The sequence below is a fragment of the Nipponia nippon genome, unplaced genomic scaffold (genome assembly GCF_047370975.1).
Source record: "Nipponia nippon isolate SJK-2023a ecotype South Korea unplaced genomic scaffold, ASM4737097v1 scaffold_7, whole genome shotgun sequence".
In the NCBI taxonomy this organism is placed as follows: domain Eukaryota; kingdom Metazoa; phylum Chordata; class Aves; order Pelecaniformes; family Threskiornithidae; genus Nipponia; species Nipponia nippon.
The window spans coordinates 38983233-39004658 of NW_028262391.1; the positions used below are offsets into that span (position 1 = coordinate 38983233).

A 21426-nucleotide genomic window follows, 5' to 3' on the forward strand; every position below is an offset into this window, starting at 1 on the left:
AATTATGGGCAAAGAAGTTATACTCCTATAGTTGTCATCCTCTGACAATAAATAATTGATATTATCTATACTTGGGAAGATTCTTAAATAATGGGTTTGGTACGTATTGTACTGCATCACTACAGTGATGTATTTTTGAGAAGCTGCCTTAAAACTAATCCCAAAAATCTCTGAATAAGAGCAGACTTGGCAGATTCAACATATGAATGTTTTACAAAAAGAAGTGCTTTCTGGTCATCAAAAGGAATGAGGAGGATATTGAGAACCATCTGGATAACCAACTAAACTAGCCAAGAAAATGCTTCAGTCATTCAAAAACTGAAATAAGGTAGCAAATACATTATTTTATTTTCAGTAAAATATTTCAAAATACAGTGGCTCTCCTCTGGCAAACCTCTGAATAGCCCCAGTAGATGAACAGGGTCCTAATCCAACAAAGCATATGCAAGCACACCAGTAATTACATCAATTTCATCCAGTTGATGTGCTGGAAGTTACGTATGTATTTAGGCCATTGCTGGACTGGGGCCTAACCTGAATTATGCACGGTCTTGGAGGAGACTGGAGGAGGGGTTTGCTGTTAGACCCTTAAAATCACCAGAATGCTCCTGTGCTGGACGTTACCGGCCTCTGGAAGAAAGGCCGCTTTCGAGGGCTCTTTCGTTTTTCAAAACAGCATTAACAGCCCTCGTGGCAGGCCCCAGTTGGGCCTCTGGGGCCTTGACCCCGCAGATGCTGGTGTGCCAAAAAACTCGCTTTCAGCGCAGGAGTGCTCCCGCTGACCTGGAAGGGGCCGCCACCACCCACCGGGCGCAGGAGGGCGAGGGCCGGGCTGGGGGCCTCTTCCCTGCCCCAGGGCGCGGCGCCGCCCCGGGCTCGCTCGCTCTCGGGGCCGCAGGGGAGCCGGGGGAGGCTGGCGGGGCTCGGCGGCAGCACAGGTAAGAGGCGGCCTCTCCCCGGACCCGGGAAACGGGCGAAAGCAGGGAGGGCGCTTTGCACGGAGGGGCCCGAAGGCCGCTGGCGGCCGGGCGCCAGCCGCGCCGGTTCCCCGCGGAGCGGAGCGGCCTTTGTTCCCCAGCGCCGCCGGCCCGCGCCGCCCCGCGAGCGGGGCAGCCCGGCCCGCGCGCCGCTGCCGGGTGCGCGTGCGCGTTGCCGGCCGCGCGCTGCCGCCCGCCCGCCTCGGGAGCGCGCCCGGCAGGCAGGATCGCTCCGCCGCAGCTGGCGCGCCCCCGTGGCGGTGTCTCCTCGGCCGGCAGCGAGAGGCAGGGAGCGCGCGGTCGGTTCGGGCGGTCGGGCCGGGCACCGAGCGTCTCGGCGAGAGCGGCGCAGCCAGTCGCCCCGCAGCCCGCACGATCGGGGGAGCCAGGCCGCCTCAGCGGGGTCCCGCCCAGCCCAGCGCCCACAGGTGAGCGCGCCGCGGAGGGAGGCCGAGGGACGCGGAGGGGCGAGCGCGGCTGGCCCGGCGAGGCCCGCTGCCCGCCCGGCCTCTGCGTTGGGCGGCCGCCCGCGGAAGGCCCCGGCGCGGCCGCGAGGGCGGCGCGGCGGCCGCAAAGGAGAGTCGGGACAAGGCCCCGCCGCGGCCTAAGCGCAGCCCGGGCGTCCGGTTTCCTGCTGGCCGGCGGGCCCCGCGCCGCCGCCCGCCACGGGGGCCGAGGGAGCGAGGCGCGGCGGGCCCTTCTCCTCCCCGGGCGGGCCTGCGGGTCCCGAGGGGAGGAGGGAGGAGGGAGGCGGCGGCGGGCGGCTCCGAGCCCTTCTGCCGGGCTATTGTGCGCCAGGCTGAGGCGGCGGCCCGGCCCGGCCCGGCCCGGCTGCTGCGGAGAGCCTGCCGCGCGCGGGCCTGCGCCGCCTCGGCCGCGGGGCTGCCCCTTTGTGGGCTCGGCCTCGGCCTCGCCGCGCCGGGCGCTTTGTGCTGGCGGGAGCGGAGCGGGGCCCGGCGCCGGCTGCCGGCGCGGCGAAGGTCAGCGGGGCCGGGGAGGCGGGGGCGGCCTGGCGCTCCGGGCCCCGGCGGCGCCCCTCTCTGCGTGCGTCCCCGCGGGCCCAGCCGCCGCGGGAAACAGGTTGCCGGAGCAAATGGGCCGCTGGGTGCCCCTCTGTGACATTTCCTGGGAAGGCTGCTGTCTCCTTCTTCTCTAATCCGGTGAGAGCAAAGAGCGGGGGAGCTTCTTGCTCATCCCACGGGTTCCTCTGCGAAATTAAAAGGCTGGAGACCTTCGTTCTTTCCCCTTCTCCGCGGTTTTAAAAGCACAGGAAACAATAGTATTTGTAGCGAAAGGCAAAGCATCCCAAGTATTTCTTCAGGAGAAGAACCAAGTTTCTTTTCCAGAGGTGAACTGGTGGCACTTTTATCATAAGCTCACGTTTCATTTGTAACTGTAAACATACAGTATTTCTCCAGTATTCTCTCTTCAGTCTCTATTTCAACCAGTCTCGGTGAATACTACCTTTCTTCTGTAATAAGCAGTTTACTCATATGCTAAATAAATAGATAAAGTGACTTAATTTGTTTAACGTGGCAGATGAGTGGATGTTAGGAAGCTCATAGCTAATTGGACCAGGTCACGAAGGACATGGGATATTCCACACGCGGGACATAGTTTTAATTGTTTGTTTATCTCCCTTCTAAACTTTGAGGCTAGCACAGTGCATTCTAGAGGGGGAGGAAAAATAGAAGGGACTCTTCTCAACCCCGAGTTATTCAAGCTGGTCTTGAAGAAGATTTGAGGTATTGGAATACAGGTAGACTAATACAGAGGCTTTTAGGATAAAACCTGGATCTTTGGACTAGTCATCTGTTGCAGAAAACAACTTTTGGGAGTATACCTAAAGAATAAATTGATTAGTTCTACTTTCGTTATTTGATCTATGCTGTAACATTGATGTAAAAATTGAGTGCTAGAAATTATAATTGCGTTAACTTCAATGGAAGCTAATGTTCTTGAATAGCTTCAGCACTTTTCACAGCAGTGAAAAATTATACAGGAAAGCACAAGGATAAGAGTTATCCATCAGTAGTATAGTTTTAGAAATCTGTTGTGACCCAAGAATTCTGAAACTGATGAAATGATCGGCATTTTGGTCCTGAAAGTGCATGTCATGACAAAGTATCTTGTCCATTAATCTGTCATTCCTGTTGGTAAGGTTTTAATGCTATAGTCTAATTAGACTGTACCAGAGGAGTTAGCTCAGAAATTCGGTGGCTCCAGCTAAGTAGGTGTGAACTAAGGAAAGTAAATATTTTAAATAATACAAGTACCTTCCATGCTTAGGTTTGAGTATAGTTGCTGCTGTCTGCTTAGCATGACTTGAGAAAGAGGTACTGCTCAGATGTCAGACACCTGCCTCTAATGCAGAAGAGGGGGGAGCATGAGCATGTTCACATAAGAAACAACTCTTTTTGGTCTGAAAACTCAAAGAATCAAGTAGGACAGTTTCATGAACTCTGGGTCTTCACGTGAAACATTCTAGGTGGCTATACATGCAACTTCTATGAGAAACGTGATGTTCTTAATTTTACGTTAGAATCTCTTTTCTTTATTTTTCTGCTTGTAGTGGCCTTTGTAGTCTTGTAACTGTCAACTTTAAAAATTGGACTGAGTTTTGCCAAGTAGATTATCAGCGTGTGTTTTGCTTTAATGGTTGTCTCATTTTCAGGAGCTAAGCTGAACCAGAATAGACAAGGTAAATCAATGGCATCTGAAATTCTGGACACATATAAGGAACTCCGTTCTGCAGTTGTGATGCATGTACCTAGTCTGCAGAAAGCCAAAGTGAAAATTGTGTTTCCAGCTGCTGACTGTGGTTACCTGAATCCCTGGTTGGTGCTGTTAAGTGCTACCTGCTGCAGGGAGCAGTAGCAGTGAAGTAAGGACACTGGCAAACCCTAGTTCATCTCAGCCATCACTGAGGGCCTAAAGCTTAGGATTTCTTCTCTGAAGTTTGCAGTTTTAAACATTGTGAACATCGTAGATGCAGGAGATCGTTTTTACTAGATTTTTTTTCTTTTTTGTTGCTTTGGTTTTTGAAGGAAAATCAGCATTAAGAAAAGTTAAAACTAATTGTGATTAAAAAAGAATAGTAAGCAATATTCCTTTTGACTCTAACAGAAATACGTGACAGGTAGAGACATTGTTACCTTGATAAATGTTTTGTTTCATTAATAAGAAAATTCTTTGTAAGCAATTTACTCTTTTTCAAAGTGTACGTACTGTTCATGTCTTAAATGTACAATGTCACGATAAAAATGCAATTTTGGTGTATGTCTTCTGCGTACAGTATCACATCATGGACTAGAAATGGAGAGATATGCTTAAATACTGTGTTGTTACCGTGAGACGTTACTGCAGGTTTACCTGAGTTTTGTTACTTAAACACTAATAGGAAAAAATATTCCCAAGTCATTGATTTGGGGTTGTTTTATACCGTGCTATAGTGTGTTTAGCTGTTAACTATACTAGGTAAAGAAAGAAGACAAAACCTAGCATTAATGCCCATTAATACTCTTAAGTTTTATGCCACACTTCATATATGTGTATCTTTTCTAGTTCTAATCCAGACTATGTACTATGTTTCTGTAATGCCCAGGATAGCTATTTTAAATATATGTCTGTTTGAGTTAATCTATAAAATGGTGAATCAGGAATAATGAGAGATTTGGTTACTAATTCCACAGTACTTTAATCAGATCAAGTGCTAGATAATTACAGTTAACCAAATGGTGCACTTCTGATTTTTACTTGTTTCTCTTTGTAGCAGCTGAATATGGAAGCTGAGGTTGGCTGTGTTTTCAAGTAAAATATTATTTGAATGGTGAAGACTGTATTTGTCCTTCTGCATCTGGAAATGCATTTTAAAAAAATACTGTGGATATATTCCTACAGGGAAATTCATATAAAAAGAGCAGCAAATTCATCTACAGACAGTTGTTGTTGCCCATTTCCTTTTTTGTTTGCCTTATCTAGAAACAAGTTTGTATCTTTTCTTGTTACAATTGATGACCTTGCTGAGACATGAAGAAAAACACGAGCATGTAGTGATAACTTCTGCTGCTTAAAGAATTAGTCATCAGCTCCTTTAAAGTGAAACAGCAGTTCTTTGAACTTTGGTTTGTGTGGCATGAAGTCTTTAAGTTAATATTGTAAAGTTTTCTCCTACAGTTCTTGCATATAGTACTAAATGGAGCAAAAATTCATTTAGTCTTTGATGAAAGACCACAGTGGCTTTTCAGTGTTTGTATTTGTTTTTTTTTGAACGCTGTACAAGGAGGAGCACTTAGAATGGCACACTTTTTAAGAGCTATTCTCAAATACATGTTCAGATGAAATATGTCAAAGGAAAACTATATATGAAGGAAAATGCTATGTTAAATTTTGCTAATGTACAGATTGTCAAAAGGTTGAAAAGGTTGTAACTGGAGTAGGAGTATTTTAAAACAATTTAGTGTTAAATTCGAGTAGGGAAATCTTGAAAATAAATTCCTTTACGTAAAAATTGCTAGAGCTGGTGTCTTGCTTAGAAATGTAGGTGTATTAAAAGGCTTATCTTTGTTGTTTCTGTTTACTCTCTATTACAGACTTTTCATGAGGGAGGGTTCTGTGTCTTCTGTATTTTGCGAGGGGATGACAACTGAAATATGAGGTTTCTAAGTTCTGTTTTGTAAATCTTAGGGCATGTTGCTCGATGCTGAAACATGATGTAGGTACTAGTTTGAAGTGGGTTTTAAAAGTTAGTTTTTCCTATGATTTTTCTAAAAGTCAGCATTATTTCTAAAATACGTGGTTAGTTGCTGTTAACACATCAGTGTTAGGAAAGAAGAAATAATAGGAGATGTAGCACTGCACAAGCTGTAGCACATCCAGGGTCCAGTTCTGAAGTAGCTAAAGACAGTTTTGGTTCAGGCTGCCGGTGATAACTTGCAGCGTTGCCGTCACCAATGTGGATGTGAAATGGGCCAGTTTTAGTCCCAAGTTTAGCTGAAAACTAATCACCTGTGAGGAGTGGGTAACTACTACCTGATTCACTTCCCAGAGCAGCTTGCTGCATGGTAACGTAAGAGCCAGCGCTGCTGCAAGAGATGTCATCCTCTGTCATTGTGGGTGCACTCGGGATCAGTCTTAAGTCCAGGCTTACAGCTAAGAAAGAATGGTCTCACCCTCCATTGCCAACTTGTTTTTGGTGTCTTCCTGGTGTGCCAGGGTACTCGTGTAGTTGTGCAAGACTGATCTTGCTGAATACATTACCTTAAGGAGAAAGAAAACTAATGGGTAAAAGGCAGGCAGCGCAACCATTCATTTTGGTGGCAGCTTGCTTTTGTTTGTTGTAGAAATGGTGGAATTGCACTGTGACATACTGTGTGTGTGTGCCTGGAGTCGGGGAGCCCATATCTGGTGGATTGTTCTCTGTGCTGTAGATGAACTATTGTCTTCAGTTGTTTGTAATGGTATCTGAAAGCTCTTAAGAAATACTGTAACTGAGCAGTTCTTAAAAGTGCTATTAAAATATTTAAGAACCTTTAAAACATGTAATGTTGCTACTTTCTCTTTGAAAGATGACTATAACTCTGTGCATCAACTTAGAACCAAGACCTTAATCCTGTCCGCAGATCTGTGAAAATGGACTTTTTTATTTTTTTGAAACCTCACTACCTCCTGTCATTTTTTTGACCAGACATAGGACTCAGAATTTGCTAGTCTTATGATCAGATATTTTAATCTTCTTAAATTACCTAATGTTGTTTTGAAAATCACATTCGAAACACGCCTCAGTGTGCATTTGTGTGTTGACACATATATAACCCCACTTTAAGGTGTACAAGATAAACTTCTCATGTTTAACTGAAGCTAGTTTTTAAATTCATGTAAACTTATTTATTTTTGCCTGTATATGAGCCTTAAGTCTTGTTCCCTTCCTTCTGCTTATGTGCATGTGCAGTTGTCTTCTTGTAAAAGCTGTGAAAATGCTCTGCTCTACTAATCTTTTGATTTCTGAATGACTTTATTTTGAAATATATATGCACATATCTATGTGTTTTATATATATATACAAAATCATTAGAGTAACAAAATGACTTTTATTCACGGGAATTTTTTCCCCTTTTTTGTGCGTGAAGGTGTCAATACGGTTGAGAGTTAATTTGTGTAGGGTTCATCTCTACATGGCCGATATCTGTGTGATTACGCAAGTATGTTCAGGATGTAATTTGAAGACTGGTTGCACAGGTGTGACTAGGGAGTAATTTGGCTGGCAGATGTTGATGGTGTGCTGTAAAATTTTAGTCTGGCTTTGTGCTAGGTCAAGTATAATCATTAGAAAGGAAATTTTACAAATAGGAAGTATGCATTCTATAATAGAAGTTGAGATGGATGTTCTTCTAAAACAGCACCTGTAAAGCAGTAATTTTAAGAGCACTTTTATGCATATTAAAACTAGCTGCTTCCCTAAACAGTTTTATTTTAAAATCAGGTGTTCCATTTAAGGAAAAGTTGTTGTTCCTTGTACAATCATAATTATTCCATGGATATACAGGTGTTCATCTACTAAAGGAGCTGAGTGTGGGGAAGAAGATTATTTCATGAAGGCTGTTCCTTAATATGCACATGAGGAAGTAGAGTTAGGGTTGCCTGTGAAACTTTAAATTTTTTATTTCCTAATTTTTGAATTCTTGATCTTCCAACCTAATATATTTTTGTAACACTCCTGTAAAAGAAAAAGGCTAAAAAGTACTGAATTCTACGTTCCAGATAGTGAGTCGTCGTTAGGATTTGATGTTTGAGATTCAGCACTGCCACATAGACCCAAGTTTTGATTTAACTACGTAACAGAAGAGAGGACAATATTTTGCAGAGAAGGATGTAGTGATAGGTATTGAATTTAGAAAGTGCTGATAAAGAGAGCATGAAGTAGCAGAAAGATACATCTAATCCTGTTGTTTCCAAACCGTTTATAATATCTTGTGTTTTATTTTCTGATGCAGATTTGGGCCTGACTTCAGAGTGATTATGGTTGAATTTTAATTTTGTATGCCATGAAGCATTTCCCAAGCAATACAAATAAGTGAAATAGTGAGTGTGTTTTACTTAGCATTTGAGATATACTTGATGAGAATTTAATTGCAATAAAAGAACATATAATTCTCCTGCGCGAGAGCTCTCTTTCTGCTGAATTTGAATCACTTGCTTCAAAAGCCGGGTAGTTGGATCTTCACAAAGAAAGCTGAGGGAATTTTTTTGGTAATACAAGGGTCCCTCTAAAGAAAGGTTACTTTATTTGCTTTCCATAAAATGTCAGTATGGAGTTGATGTCTCAGAAGGAGGCCTTTGGATTAGATACAATAGAATTAGTGAGAAGGGTGTTGCCAATGTCTCCCTAATTTGTCTCTTTGATGAACAAAATATTGGACTGAACAGAGAACAGTTATCCATATGTGAGCAGGAGTTGGAAGGTAAACAGTGATTGAAGTTTGGCTCTCGTTGACTGTAAAAACTGAGATTTTAAATTATTTAAAATAGTGTCCTTTAGTATATAATGATATTTAGTTATTTACCTGAAGTAAATTTGAATAGGGTCTGCAGAGTTAATTTAGTATCCTTATCAAGTTAATTAATTCCCTTTTGCGTTAATGTCTGAGACTCGCAGCTGCTTATGGTATTTTAAAACCTGTAAAAGGCAGGGAAGTACTTGCCTGTGGTGACTCAGAAACTTGTGACAGCGCAGGAACTAAACCCAGGTCTCCCATGCCACAATACCACTAATCTTTTTTTTTTTTTTTTTAAGGTTTCAAGGAGTGTTGTTTCAATCTTTTCATGTCACATGGTGGTCTGTGGAGTCAGCAGTTCAACCCATTTCTGTTTGCTATGCCTCAGGTTGATAATATTTGCTGAAGAGTGCTCTTATTTGTGAGATAAAGCCACATTCTAAAACTGACGCTTTCATGAAAAGCAATAGAGCTGTTGCTCTGTGTGGGAGTGTGACCATGGTAGACTTGTCAGTAGCCAAGTTTTGAGAATTTGAGTAACATTGCGATTATGATTTAAAAAAAGATTTTTAATGGTGGCGGTTGAATTCTTGTGCAACAATACTACAGAAACAGTAGATTCAGAACTGATGAGCAGGGAAAACTTAAGTCACTTAAGTAAACCGTGTTGGTTTTAATGGTGGCACATTGTACTTCAAAGAATTGATGCTAGAAACACAAGACATGTAGAAGATGGGAGTTAAAAGAACTGAAGTACTGAAAAGTTTGGAACCATCAGAAATGTGAAGGTGTCACTGTGTTTTTGCACTTCTTTTACTAAGGTCTTATATTTGTTACAACGTAAATAATTTCAGTGCTCTTTATTTTCTACCCGCAGTATATCAACAAAATACAAAAGCCTGTGCCCCATCTTAGATTTCCATAGCTTTGCTTTTGAATTAGGTATCCATAGTAAGAAAATCTTACTTCCAAAATGCAGAAATGACCATTTTAAAAATATGGACTTGATCCTTTACATTTAAAATATTGTGCATTTTATTCTCTTTTGGTTGTGTGTGTGATATAATAAAGACATTATCTGACATTCTTCTAAATGTTCTTGCTTCTGAAGATTAAATATCTGGATTTAAAAAAAAAAAAACCCAACTCGTAAAAACTCTCCCTCAAAATGGCTAGAGATTCTGTGTAGGTTAGTACTAGAAGTTCTGAAAAATTAGTAATTCCTGATGAGTTAAAAGTTAGGCTTCCAGTGTCACTACTCTGTGCTCTGTGATGCTGGATGTACTCGTGTAGGTTTCATGTTTGAGATACCTTAGGGCACCAAGATCTGTACTCTGGAATCAGTATTGCGGTTCTCCAAGCCCTCCCCTGGGTTCGCCCTCCAGAGGTCAGATTGCCGTTCTTCGCGGGGCTCCACTGTCATCAGGACAGAACATATTAAGGACTGCAAGAATAAATGATTATTTAAGATGGAAATATGTATGAACCTAAGGAATGCACAAGGTGGATGTTTGTAAAAATAGTCGACGTACGTAATCCTGTCCTGACTCCTCCTACAGAGCAGCTTTCTGTGTCATGATCAGTCTCTTTTATAGGCCAGGTGCTCCTTGATCAGGTCTGGTTATTTTGATGGTCTGCTCCCTAGTACTATTCAGTTATGCAGGAAAAATATTGAGCATAAAATAGGTCTTGAACTTGAATTGGAATAGTTATCGCAGAAAGACTTTGTCTGTGAAGACACATCAAAGCACAGGTACTTCTTTCAGTTTACCCTTGTTGAATTAAGGTAGGCACTTCCATGCCACACCCTCTTCCCTGTGTCTGCCACAGACACAGGAATGGTGATGCAATATTGCGTGGCAATTACAGTATGCAGAGAAGAATATAGGTTTTGCAAAATCAGACTGAGGAAAGAAACACAGCCCCTGAATTGTCACACTCGGTAGGATTTGCTGTTAACATTTACACAGGGCTTCCCCCCCCCCCTTTTTTTTTTTTTTTTACTAATAGAGTGTAATTGTACACAGAGCCCGTCTATGATATCTTGTAGAACAGAATTAAGTGCTTCCTGCTTTAGATACTTCTGAATGGTAGCATATGCTACAGCATGAAAAATAACTTGCTTTTTTTTCTGGTGCTGTTACTAATTCTCTTTGTAGCTGATCCTCCTGTATGCCTGCCTGCCTTTTTGTTGCAACATGCCATGTCTGGAACTTTTTCAGACGTAACTGTCCACCTGTATTTATCTCAATTATTGGGCTGAATTATTGTTGGAAGATGATCCTGATGCAGCTCAGTTCAGCACGCTCTGTGCCCAGTGAAAGGAAACTAGATATTACTAAAAAATAAAACAAAACCTATTTTCCCTGTTATTTATTGTTTGCATAGAGTTGTCTTTATTTTCATACGAAGTTTTTCTTTATTTTCTTAGATTCTGTGGTTTCTGCCATCTTTATTTTGAAACCTGTACTTGTGCTTTATCTCAATTAGCTTTACGGTGCTCAAACTACGGCAGGCTGCAGAAAGGCAAGTTCAGTTTGGTATCGGAGAAGGCTAGTGTGGGACAGCTGCTGTTTTGAGTTCATAGCATAGTTTATCATGCTACAGGTTCCATGTGTGGGCATGCCAGAGGTTCAGGTGTCCTATGTCAAGGAAGGCTCTGGCCATTGACTCACCAGCGATATTGGCACTGAGAACACGGAGCCAGCGAACGGAGAAAAGAGAAGGCTTTTGTCACAGAGCAGTGCTTCAGGTACGGTGCAAGAGTGTGCAGGACACAGCTCTGAGCAGTGTTTCTGTATCACCATCTTCAGCCGCTGTAGTAGGTAGGATTTGGCAGTGTCAGTGAGATAAGTTATTTGAGTGTTTTTAAAAAGGAAAAATATGGTAAAGTCCAATTTGGAAGTGGTCCATGATCTTTTTAATGCAAGTGTTTGTTTTTTATTTGTATTTAAAGAATTACTCTTTTTCTCTGTATTTTTGTTTAACTATATATAATGGAAAAGGTTGATTCACTAGCTAGTTTGCAGCTTAACTTTCTTTTATTACAATAGATTACCAAATATCAATAATTTTTGCTGTTGTTGCTTATACCATGTTTATTCAATGTATTGCTGCATTTTCTTTTTCTAGAGGTGGCATTTGATAAATTGTTTTTATTATAGCTTGAATTTTCAGGAATTTCCTTTATAGTTCCCCCAGCTTTTGATTTCTGTCCTACTTCTTCCAAGCTCAAAAGATGGGGGAGATAAACATCCTATTTTGCTTTGTAATTTGTTGATGGTCTGAATTTACAAAGAAACTTGTTTCCTTATTTACTGCTACGTACAATTACAAGATATGTGAAAGCTGGGATGTTCTCTGATTATATAGTACAGAGTGAGTGGTCCAAACTCAGGTTTTTGCTGTTGATCAGACACTTCGAGTTTTCATTCTAGAATGAAATTTGGGGTTTTTTCAGTTAGTCATTTTTTCTCTGAACGTTGTTCCTCAGCTTGTCTTTCTTTGCAAGACTAAAGTGTTATAGCGGTTTAGTCTCCGATATTCCATGCTAACTTGGATCTTGATTCTCTAGAATATGGAAAGTTCTGGTTGGCTAGAGTATGGGTTATTCACTTTTTAAAATTGATGAAGTTCTTTGTTGCATTTAAAAATGAATGCTATAGTCATGGTGGTAGTTGCTTGCTAGTATGATTTTTATGTGGTGGTTGTATATCTTCTGTAGGACACTGTTCCTTCTTAATTTTACATTATAAAGTTGTTGGAAAGAATCTTTAATAGCTAGAAAAAAACACCTTCTGGGCTGATGTTTAATATTCTGGCATAGATAGGCAGGAGAAATAGTGAATGATAGTGATGAAGCAGAAGTCAAACAGCGCTAGCCAAGGCTCAAGTGTTTGTATTGGATTAGAAGCAGGTCACTATTTGATGGGCATAACAATGCTGTTTGTGTTTACATAGTGCTGTTCGTATCTGCATCTGCCACATAGTATGCACTGAATTTGGAGATGATCTGGATTGCTGACTAGCAAATGACTCAATTGGTGATCACATTGTGTACAAGAGAACGTATATGATAGCATCAGAAACATTGAGTGTTAAGGTCTGGTGGTTCGCTGCAGAGGTAGCCACAAAGAGGATGACTGATTCCATGATTATTTAAATCCATTGGGCTTTCCTTTCCTGATGATTGGAAAGAAGGGTTGGTAGGGAGTGTCTTGAGGTGCAAGAAGAAAAACTACTTGCAATTTCAGGCAGGCTGGGTTGCTACAAGGTACTGGAAATTGTTGTAATTTTGTATGAAAAGGAGATGAACTGGACAGATGACGTTTTGGAAAAGGAAATCATCATGAGACTTGCCTCAATTTTGTAAAATTCTTCTGTCTTGTTTTATAATATTCTGTTACATTGGATTGCTCTGGCTTTTGGTTATTATGCAGGAAAAGAGAAGCCCTGAGGTGTCTGAAATAACAAATAGCATATAGTTAAGGGCACTAAAGAAAACAGTGTCTGGAAGGCTTGAAAAAATTCATAATTCATGAATCAAAAACAGAGTGTATAGAGACTAAATTGTGTTATGTAGTTGATTAATAATTTATGTCATGAACTGTCTTCTAAAAGTTTTGAAGTAGGCCAGTAGGTACAAAGGCTGTGTGTCAACTGGGATGTACATTTCTGTGTCCAGTGTTGTCAGATTTGCAGGAGCAGGCATGCATTTGATATAAACCATGCCAGGCCTTTGTGATCTAACACCTCCCAAGAGCTGAGAGAGATAAATCGATAGGATTCAAAATGGAAAAACCTTGGGCCCTAAAATGCCTTTTAAAATTTAAATAGAAATTAAAAATAAAAATTTAAAAAAATATTCACAAGCTATTCTCTGAGACACTTGGGCATAATACATTTAATGTTATATGTGCTTGATTGCTCAAGTGTGGTTTTGGTGGTGGTGAGGGCAACATATTATATTTTCACTAGAGCTTGCTAAGACCTTTTTGCCTTCTGTTTTACTGTACATTGACGATTATGAGTGCAAGAGGGGATAGAGAAAAGGTAGATTCCTTGGAGAATTATTTTCAGAAATAGTAAGTACGTGTAGTTGAAAAGCTGACTTTTCCGTAATGCTACAGTTTAGGACTTTTCATAATTGAGCAGCTATGGTACAAAAATATGGTATCCTAAGAATTCTTAATATAAAATTAGCCTAATGCTACTTTAAAAATTGAGAGAAAGTTCCCTACTTAAAATACACCGGTGCCCCTTTCTAATCAGAGCAAAGTGTGCTTCTTAATTACCTTCATTCTCAAGATAATATTCACTTGGGACTTCTGTATCAGTAACACTTGTGGTTTCTTGGGCATGAGGTATGTACTTTGTGTATGCTTGTGTGTGTGTAGGGACACCCCCCTCCCCCCTTCTTGTTTCTAAATATACACACACTGCTTTTTTCCGCTGCATTCATGAAACCTTCCTTCTGCCACCAAAGAAATATTGGTGACTCTTTAATCTTTTCAATTTATTGTTTATAATATTTTACAAAATATTTATTGTTTATAATACTTTACAGAAGTTATCAATATTGAATTGTACAAATATCTGATGATATTGGCTAATCTTTCTGTATCTTCAGTTCTGATTTGCAGCTGTTTAATGAGTATTTTCAACAGTTCATTTAGCTTTTGGGTTTTGACATTCTTTGGCTTATATCCCATTTTGAAAAAAGTAACCTGTAAGTGTTTTTTTACAACTTCGAACACTGTCATGAAATGTTCTCATTTCCAGTGCTCTGTAGCAGGGTATAGTTTTTTAAAAAGTCTAATTTTCAAATAAGATTGTACAGTTGCAAAAGTTGAAAGATTTTGTATTACTTTGTTGATGGCTGGAATGCATTAAGAATGCATTTTGAATGGAAATCTCTGAATTCAATTAGTTCTGAAATGTGATTGCACAAAGATTGTATTGCATCACATATAGACATCTGTGATAAGGCATTTTTTTCTATACTTGCATCACTCTTCAGCATTCTATAATGAGATTTTTTTCCCCTTCCAGCCATTAAGATGACGGTACGGAAGTTTTGTGGGATTTTTTCCAAAACTAATATTCAGGTACCCTCTCGAAAGCAAATAAAACTGTTAAATCCAAGTCTAGTCTATTTGATATGACTGAAGATTTTGGAGAAGTGGATGGTGTTAACTTGAATTTGTCAAAGGTGTCCTGTATTTCAGTGAAATGCAGGAGATGTGATTTCTAGGATGGTGTCTGAAGCTAACACCTTTGAAAGATGAGAAGCTGAAAGGGTATCAGTCTATCCCAGTATATATACTGTTGTTAATTCCATGGCATGTGAGGTACGTCATGTTTTTGAACTTCTCTTGAAACCGCTTTCCTTATGTCTGCACCTCTGCTGAGCTTTGTAAACAGTGAATTGATTGCCTCTTCCCATTCTCACTGTAATTTTTTTTACCCATCTGGGATTTTGAAGCCTTTCTCTCTGCAGGCATTGTACGTCGTACCACAGGGTAGCAAAGAGCATAGGGCATTAGCTAACCTGGCGAAGGGCTCCTGGCTTTGTTTTGGGGACATCTGCTCTGCTGCCGGAGAGAAAGCCTCGGGCGTGTTTCAGACACTTCAGAACACGCCCTTAGTTTCTCGAAAGCCGTTTCTGTGCTGGTTTCCTTCAGCTTTTCTGTTTTGCTTGGGAGCTTTCTTGACTCAGCTGGTGGGGACATTGTATATTGCACATTTGGGGGTGAAGCTGAAAGCATACCTTGTATCGAGTTAGTGGTTTTTGTTAATAGCAATTGGGCGTTATTTGCACGTGTTATCGTGCTGGTACAAGCTTCCACAGTCTTCCTTGAGCAGGACTTGAATTTCACATAGTAGGAAAGCATTTTTACAGGTAATTTTCTTTACTCGGATACTGTAGCCTTACTTTTTATGCAACCAAAACAATTTATTGCAGTGTGTTCTTCTCTTGCCTCCACTGAAACTTGTACTTCCATCATCTTATCGTCATTAACGTCTGTATTCCATAATGCCTAAGCTTTTTTGAGCCCAGCGTGTGCATCATGCAAGCATGTTGACTTAGTTTCAAACTCCTTTATCCTTAATCTGTTCTAATGTTTTTAATAGTCCATGTGGATATTCAAATATGCCACATTGTTCCAAATCTGTTGGTCTTTTCCTTGAGATTGTTATGCTTTTGCTGAATTGAATGATCTTTATACAAACGGAGAGAACTCCTGTTGAACGGGTACTTTGTAGGTCGACAGTGGAAGATGCTAATTTGAGCAGTATCCTTGAAATGGCAGGGACGGGAAATGAAATTCGTGTATGGAGGGGGGTTTTGAATGGAATCTAGGGCTTTTAAAAACGATTATTTAGGGAAGGTGATCGGGTCGGTCAGTCTATAAGTCTCTGAAAAGGAGCTAGCTGTGACACGTGTAAAGCACACACTGTTGTTGTTCCACCTGACTCGGAGGTGACGAGCAAAGGGAGCTCCGTACGGGTACGCAGCCTTCCCTAGGAGCGTGCGAGAGATGGAGGCGGCGTGGCCTTCTGGGGCCGGGACGCGCTCTTGGGGGCGGCTGTCCCGGGGAGAGGCAGCCGGCAGCGAGCAGCTCCCCCGGGCCGGGCCGGGCCGGGCCGGGCGGGGCCCTCCCCTCCCCCCGGCAGCGGGCGGCCGCCTGGGGCCGCCGGCGCCGCGCCCGAGCGGGGCCGCCGCGCCCTCCCCTGCGCGCCCCCGCGGCCCCCGGGCAGCGGCGGGGCGGGGCCTGCGCCGGGCGGGAGCGGGGCCCAGCCCGGGGCCGCCAGTGGCTCGGCCGCGCCGCGCAGGGCCGGGCCGGGCCGGGCCGCCTCAGCCGCTGGCCGGCAGCCGGGCGCGGGGCAGCGCCGGCGGGGAGGAGCCAGCCCGGCCCAGCCCAGCCCGGCCCGGCGCGGCGCGGCGGGGGAAGTTTGGGGAACCATTTTGGGGCGCCGGGCCGCAGCGCGGATGCAGCCGGTGGATGCGGAGTGTGCGCGGCCGTAGATGGGGGGGTCCGGGCCCGAAGCGGTAGCAGCAAGGCGCGGAGCGGCGCGGGGTCCCGCCGGGGATCGCGGGGGGCAGCGCCCGGCCTGCGGCCCCCAGCCGCCCCGCGGCCTCCGGGCTGCCCGCGCCCAGGGGGGGCCGCTGCCCCCAGCCCCTCTCCTCCGCGCCGAAACGCCATGAGCTCCTCCGCCCCCCATGACGGGGAGATCTGCCTCCAGCTGCCTGCATTCGTGGAAGGGAGTCTTGTGTGCGTGCTTGCCGGGAGGTAAAACCGGCAAGGGGAAAGGTAGGGACTTCTGAATTGCGCTCTGCCCGGTATTTTAGGCTGGTTTTGTAGGAGCTCTGGAATCGTGTCCGTCGGGAGATCTCGATGGCGTGTGCGTTTCACCCTTCCCCAGAATGGTGTTGAGAATAGTTTCATCAACGGGTCGGTGCGTTCTGATGTCATCAAGGACAAAGTTTTTCTTGATCTAGAACTAGGAAATCTTAAAATACATTTTCCCTTTTTCACTCTTTCTGTTGGTTAAACTTTTTCAAATTTGTACAATCTCTTGAATAATTTGTGTTGTCGGAACTAATACCTTTGGAGATGACACCTACTGTACTTCAGATTGTCACCGTTGCTTAGAGACTTATTCCCAGTGTGTGCGAACAAAGATAACATAAGTAACAAAAACTGCCTACAGGGGTTTTTACCTGTAGTGAAGGTTTTGTAACTAAAAATATCTTTAAAGTTTATTTCCAGTTCTGTAGTTGTTTTCACTTGGTTTGTAATTGTACGTTTTTGATAGTTTGGTGGGTTAAATGTATTACACTGTTAACACTTTTACTTGTGATTAACTTGTAGTTTTTAAGATAGCTATAAAAAAAAAAAACTTCTCTGACTTTTCCATCATGATGTATTTATTATTCATCTTTGCGTTAACAAGAGTGATGAAAACGTAGGCTTTGGGCAGGTTTAGGCTTGGTTAAATTACAGTTTGTAGCTTTATCCAGTTTCTTCCTTGCGTGCTATCTCGATGGTCTGGTTCACGGATTCCCGCTCATTTGGATGGTCCTTAGTTGCGGAAGGTGTGTGTGAAGGCTGGTCGCATGCAGAAACGGTGATAAAACAGGGCTGTACGGTTCTTCTCGCTAGTACTTCCGTAGCTCAGACAGCTTAAGTGGGGAGCACATCTGTGCATAAGGTCTTGTGCAAAGTTTGTAGGTTGCTTAATTTAACTGTTGGATGGGCTCTGAGAGGTGTAATTAAAGAAACCAGAGCTCACCCAGCTCGTCAGACTGCCTAGGGAACTGGTCTAACGCAGTGGTTTTCACCAGTGTTATCTGAGGGTTACTGGGAATCCCTGGATCGGGACGTATAGGTTCAGGTAAGATGACGCACGCGCAAACTTTTCTGAAATGTGTGTGTTTACAATATTGGAAGGGAAACACTTTTAGAATTTTGCATATGAATATGCACGTGATTTCTAAGCTCTTTCCAAGCGAACAGCGCGATCAGAATTTGTTCTCCCTGTACGGTTATTCTCTGTGTATAATTTGTTCTAGAGCATAGAACTGCAGTGTGCCATCGTGAGCCTCCCACCTACGGGTGCTGGGGAAAAATAGCAGCAGTGCTCAGTTGTCACCGAGGCCGCATCGTTTGAATCTCCTCGCAACAAGCTGGTGCGGCATCACTTCCCCAGAACATATATTTGATTTGTCACAGATATCTTCAACTTTTCATCTAGGCTGGAATGCCTTGCAGCAGGAAAATTCAGGCCAAAAGATACAAACATTACTGTCATATCTCTGCAGTATCGGTTAAGGCCCAGCATTGAAAACCACTGTATGTTTTTGTTTGCTTGTTTGTTTTTCCCCCGAAGATAGGAACTGAGTATTTCTAGTCCAACAAGCCTGAGATGAAGGAGTAGACTTTGGAGGGGTGAGATGATGCTGTTATTGTGAGCATGTGAGACTCATAAAATCCATGGCCGAATACCAAATCTTAGACACTCACGTTTTTCTAGCTCTGGACTGGGGAGAGGTGCTTCTGTAGAAGAGTTTGAAATTGCCCATCTCTGATTCCTTTTTGGATGCCAAGGGATAAGTTGTTTTGCATGTTGGAATCTCTTAGTTCCTTCGCTTTGTACCCCAAACAGTGCACGTCTTGCAAAAGCATGCACAGTATGCTGCTCTGAGGTATCTAGTCCAAGTGTGAGTAAGTTTGTGGGTGAAATGATGCTAAATATGGGAAGCTTGCCTATTGCCTAATATTCCCATGTCAAATAGCAAGGAGATTAAATATGAGGTTTATTTTGAGAGCTTTATACAGACAGATAGAGAGCTGGTGCACTTGCAGAGAAGCACTTAAGGTGGTTGAGAATTTTACTGTGTAACGGAAGACAATTTTGGATAGCATTTAACTTAACTTGCCTTAACCTATGAAGGTAAGGTTTATTTTTTTAAAACAGAGCGTTTCCTTTTTGTGGTAGTACTAGTAATTCCTTTTGCACAAGAAGGAGGAGAGTTAGGGGGTGCACGACAGAGTGTAGCGTCCGTAACATGTTAAGACAGTCCTTTTACCTTTACTTTTATCTGTTGAATGCTTGAGCGAGCTGTTTGGTCAGACAGCTGTTAACTTTTGTCTGGGGACACTGGAAAGAATAGAACTTCAGTGTAAACTCCTCCGAATGTGAAACTCCATCAACAGTGCCTTTGTAAGTTACTGGAAGTGTTTGAGTACTTATATGTTAAAATTAATTCTCAAATTTAATCTTTTGAATTTCTTGTCTTAGTTGGGAAATTCAATAAAATAATGGCTCTGGTTTTACTTCTCTGCTATCTTCACAAATGATTTGGTTCAGGAAGCAAAGTAATGGATGCGCTTTACGAGCTACGGGCCTTGGTAACAGAGTAATGAAAATAAAGAGTCATTATCCTATCCTGGGAAAAAACGGTGTAGTAGTCATCTTAGCTATGGTTTTCCTTGCTACTGTTTTTCAATTAAAAAGAAAAAATTATACAGTAAACATGATTACTGGGAAGGTCATATCCGGAATTTCATTTTTTTCATTTAAAATGGCTAGTTTCTCATCTCACGAAATACGCAGCAACTTAAAATTCAGCCTTAGACTTATTCCATAGTGCTCCTAGTTACTACACGCAACTGATCTGGGTGGAGTATTTTGTAAATGCAATATTAAAACAACAACAACAACAACAAACTACTTTGAGGATTTCAGCTACATTTTTAGCCTATCTTTCCTCATCTCCCTTGCAGCTTCCAATAGGTAAATTCCACTTCAGAATAATTAGCAGAACTTCTCCATTGTTAAATTTGCATGTCGTACAAGTGCCCGTATTGTATGCAGCACAATTGATATTCTACACGTAACGTATCCGCAGTTCGCATTACATGTTTTTTTTGCTTTCCTTTGTATCTGTTTTCTTTTGAAGCTTCTTTGTAAACCAAGAAATACTGTACGCAGAGGCAAATAAAATGCATTTAGATACTCATTCGGTTTTCTCTCTTCTGTTACAGAAATGAGCCGTCAGACTGCTACAGCACTACCTACAGGTACTTCCAAGTGTACGCCATCCCAGAGGGTGCCTGCCCTGACTGGCACTACAGCCTCCAATAATGACTTGGCTAGTCTCTTTGAGTGTCCTGTGTGTTTTGACTATGTGCTGCCACCAATTCTTCAGTGTCAGAGTGGCCATCTTGTTTGTAGCAACTGTCGCCCCAAACTTACGTGCTGTCCAACTTGCCGAGGCCCGCTGGGCTCCATTCGTAACCTGGCTATGGAGAAAGTTGCCAATTCTGTACTATTCCCATGTAAATATGCCTCTTCCGGATGTGAGATAACTTTGCCACACACAGAAAAAGCAGACCATGAGGATCTGTGTGAGTTTAGGCCTTATTCCTGTCCATGTCCCGGTGCTTCATGTAAATGGCAAGGTTCTCTGGATGCTGTGATGCCACATCTGATGCATCAACATAAGTCAATTACAACACTTCAGGGAGAAGATATAGTGTTCCTTGCTACAGACATTAATCTTCCTGGTGCTGTTGACTGGGTTATGATGCAGTCTTGTTTTGGCTTTCATTTCATGTTAGTATTGGAGAAACAGGAAAAATATGATGGTCACCAGCAGTTCTTTGCGATTGTACAGCTGATAGGAACACGCAAGCAAGCAGAAAACTTTGCTTATCGACTTGAGTTAAATGGTCATAGGCGGCGATTGACTTGGGAAGCAACTCCTCGATCTATTCATGAGGGAATTGCAACAGCCATTATGAATAGTGACTGTCTAGTCTTTGACACCAGCATTGCACAGCTCTTTGCAGAAAATGGCAACTTAGGCATCAATGTAACTATATCCATGTGTTGAAACGGCAATCGAACCTCTTCAGGCCAGTGTTTAAAACCGTTGCATTTAATTTAGCAGAAAGTAGGGGTAACCATCTTTGACTGTCAGACAAATTATTTGGTAGGCGGAGGGTAGACATATATGAAGGTAAATAAAAGGAAAGGCTGTTAAATTACAGGAACCAGTTGCATGTAGTAACACTAATATATTTAAAATAAGTCAACAGTAAACCACTGAAAATATATATACACCCAAAATGGGCATCTTTTGTATTAAGAATTGACTCTACAGGAAATGTTGTAAAATAATTCTAAAAACTTGTTTGTAGATTGATTGTACTGTTGAAAAGGATACTGTTTCGTGTTTTTGTTTGTGTTTTTTTCCTCCCCCCTTTGACTGACAAGCCATGTTGAGCGGTCTGGTCTCTGGCCGCTGCTTCCCCTCCTCCCCCCCGCCCCCCCCTTTGTAAGTCACTACATAGTATTGCTGCTGTTTGTGTATATTTTTTGTGTATTTGCTAATTTTTATTAACTTCTAGTTTTTCATTAAATAAATATGACTTTCTTTTCTGTAA

At 42.5% G+C, this 21426-nt stretch overlaps 1 protein-coding gene across 6 annotated transcripts in view; it reads left to right on the forward strand.

Moving 5' to 3' along the window:
- SIAH1 (siah E3 ubiquitin protein ligase 1) overlaps window positions 1-21426 on the forward strand; it is a 71816-nt gene extending 50390 nt beyond the window's left edge. Inside the window, exons 1-2 of one of the 6 annotated variants that reach the window (XM_087740957.1) lie at window positions 842-938; window positions 20023-21426. In XM_087740957.1, the coding sequence (XP_087597083.1) occupies window positions 20025-20873 (849 nt within the window). In that variant the 5' untranslated portion in view covers window positions 842-938; window positions 20023-20024 and the 3' untranslated portion in view covers window positions 20874-21426. Of the gene's footprint in view, window positions 1-841; window positions 939-1271; window positions 1406-1461; window positions 2138-16429; window positions 16786-17468; window positions 19199-20022 lie in introns of those variants that run through there. The other 5 variants (XM_087740953.1, XM_087740954.1, XM_009463498.2 and 2 more) reach the window with 5 other exon arrangements.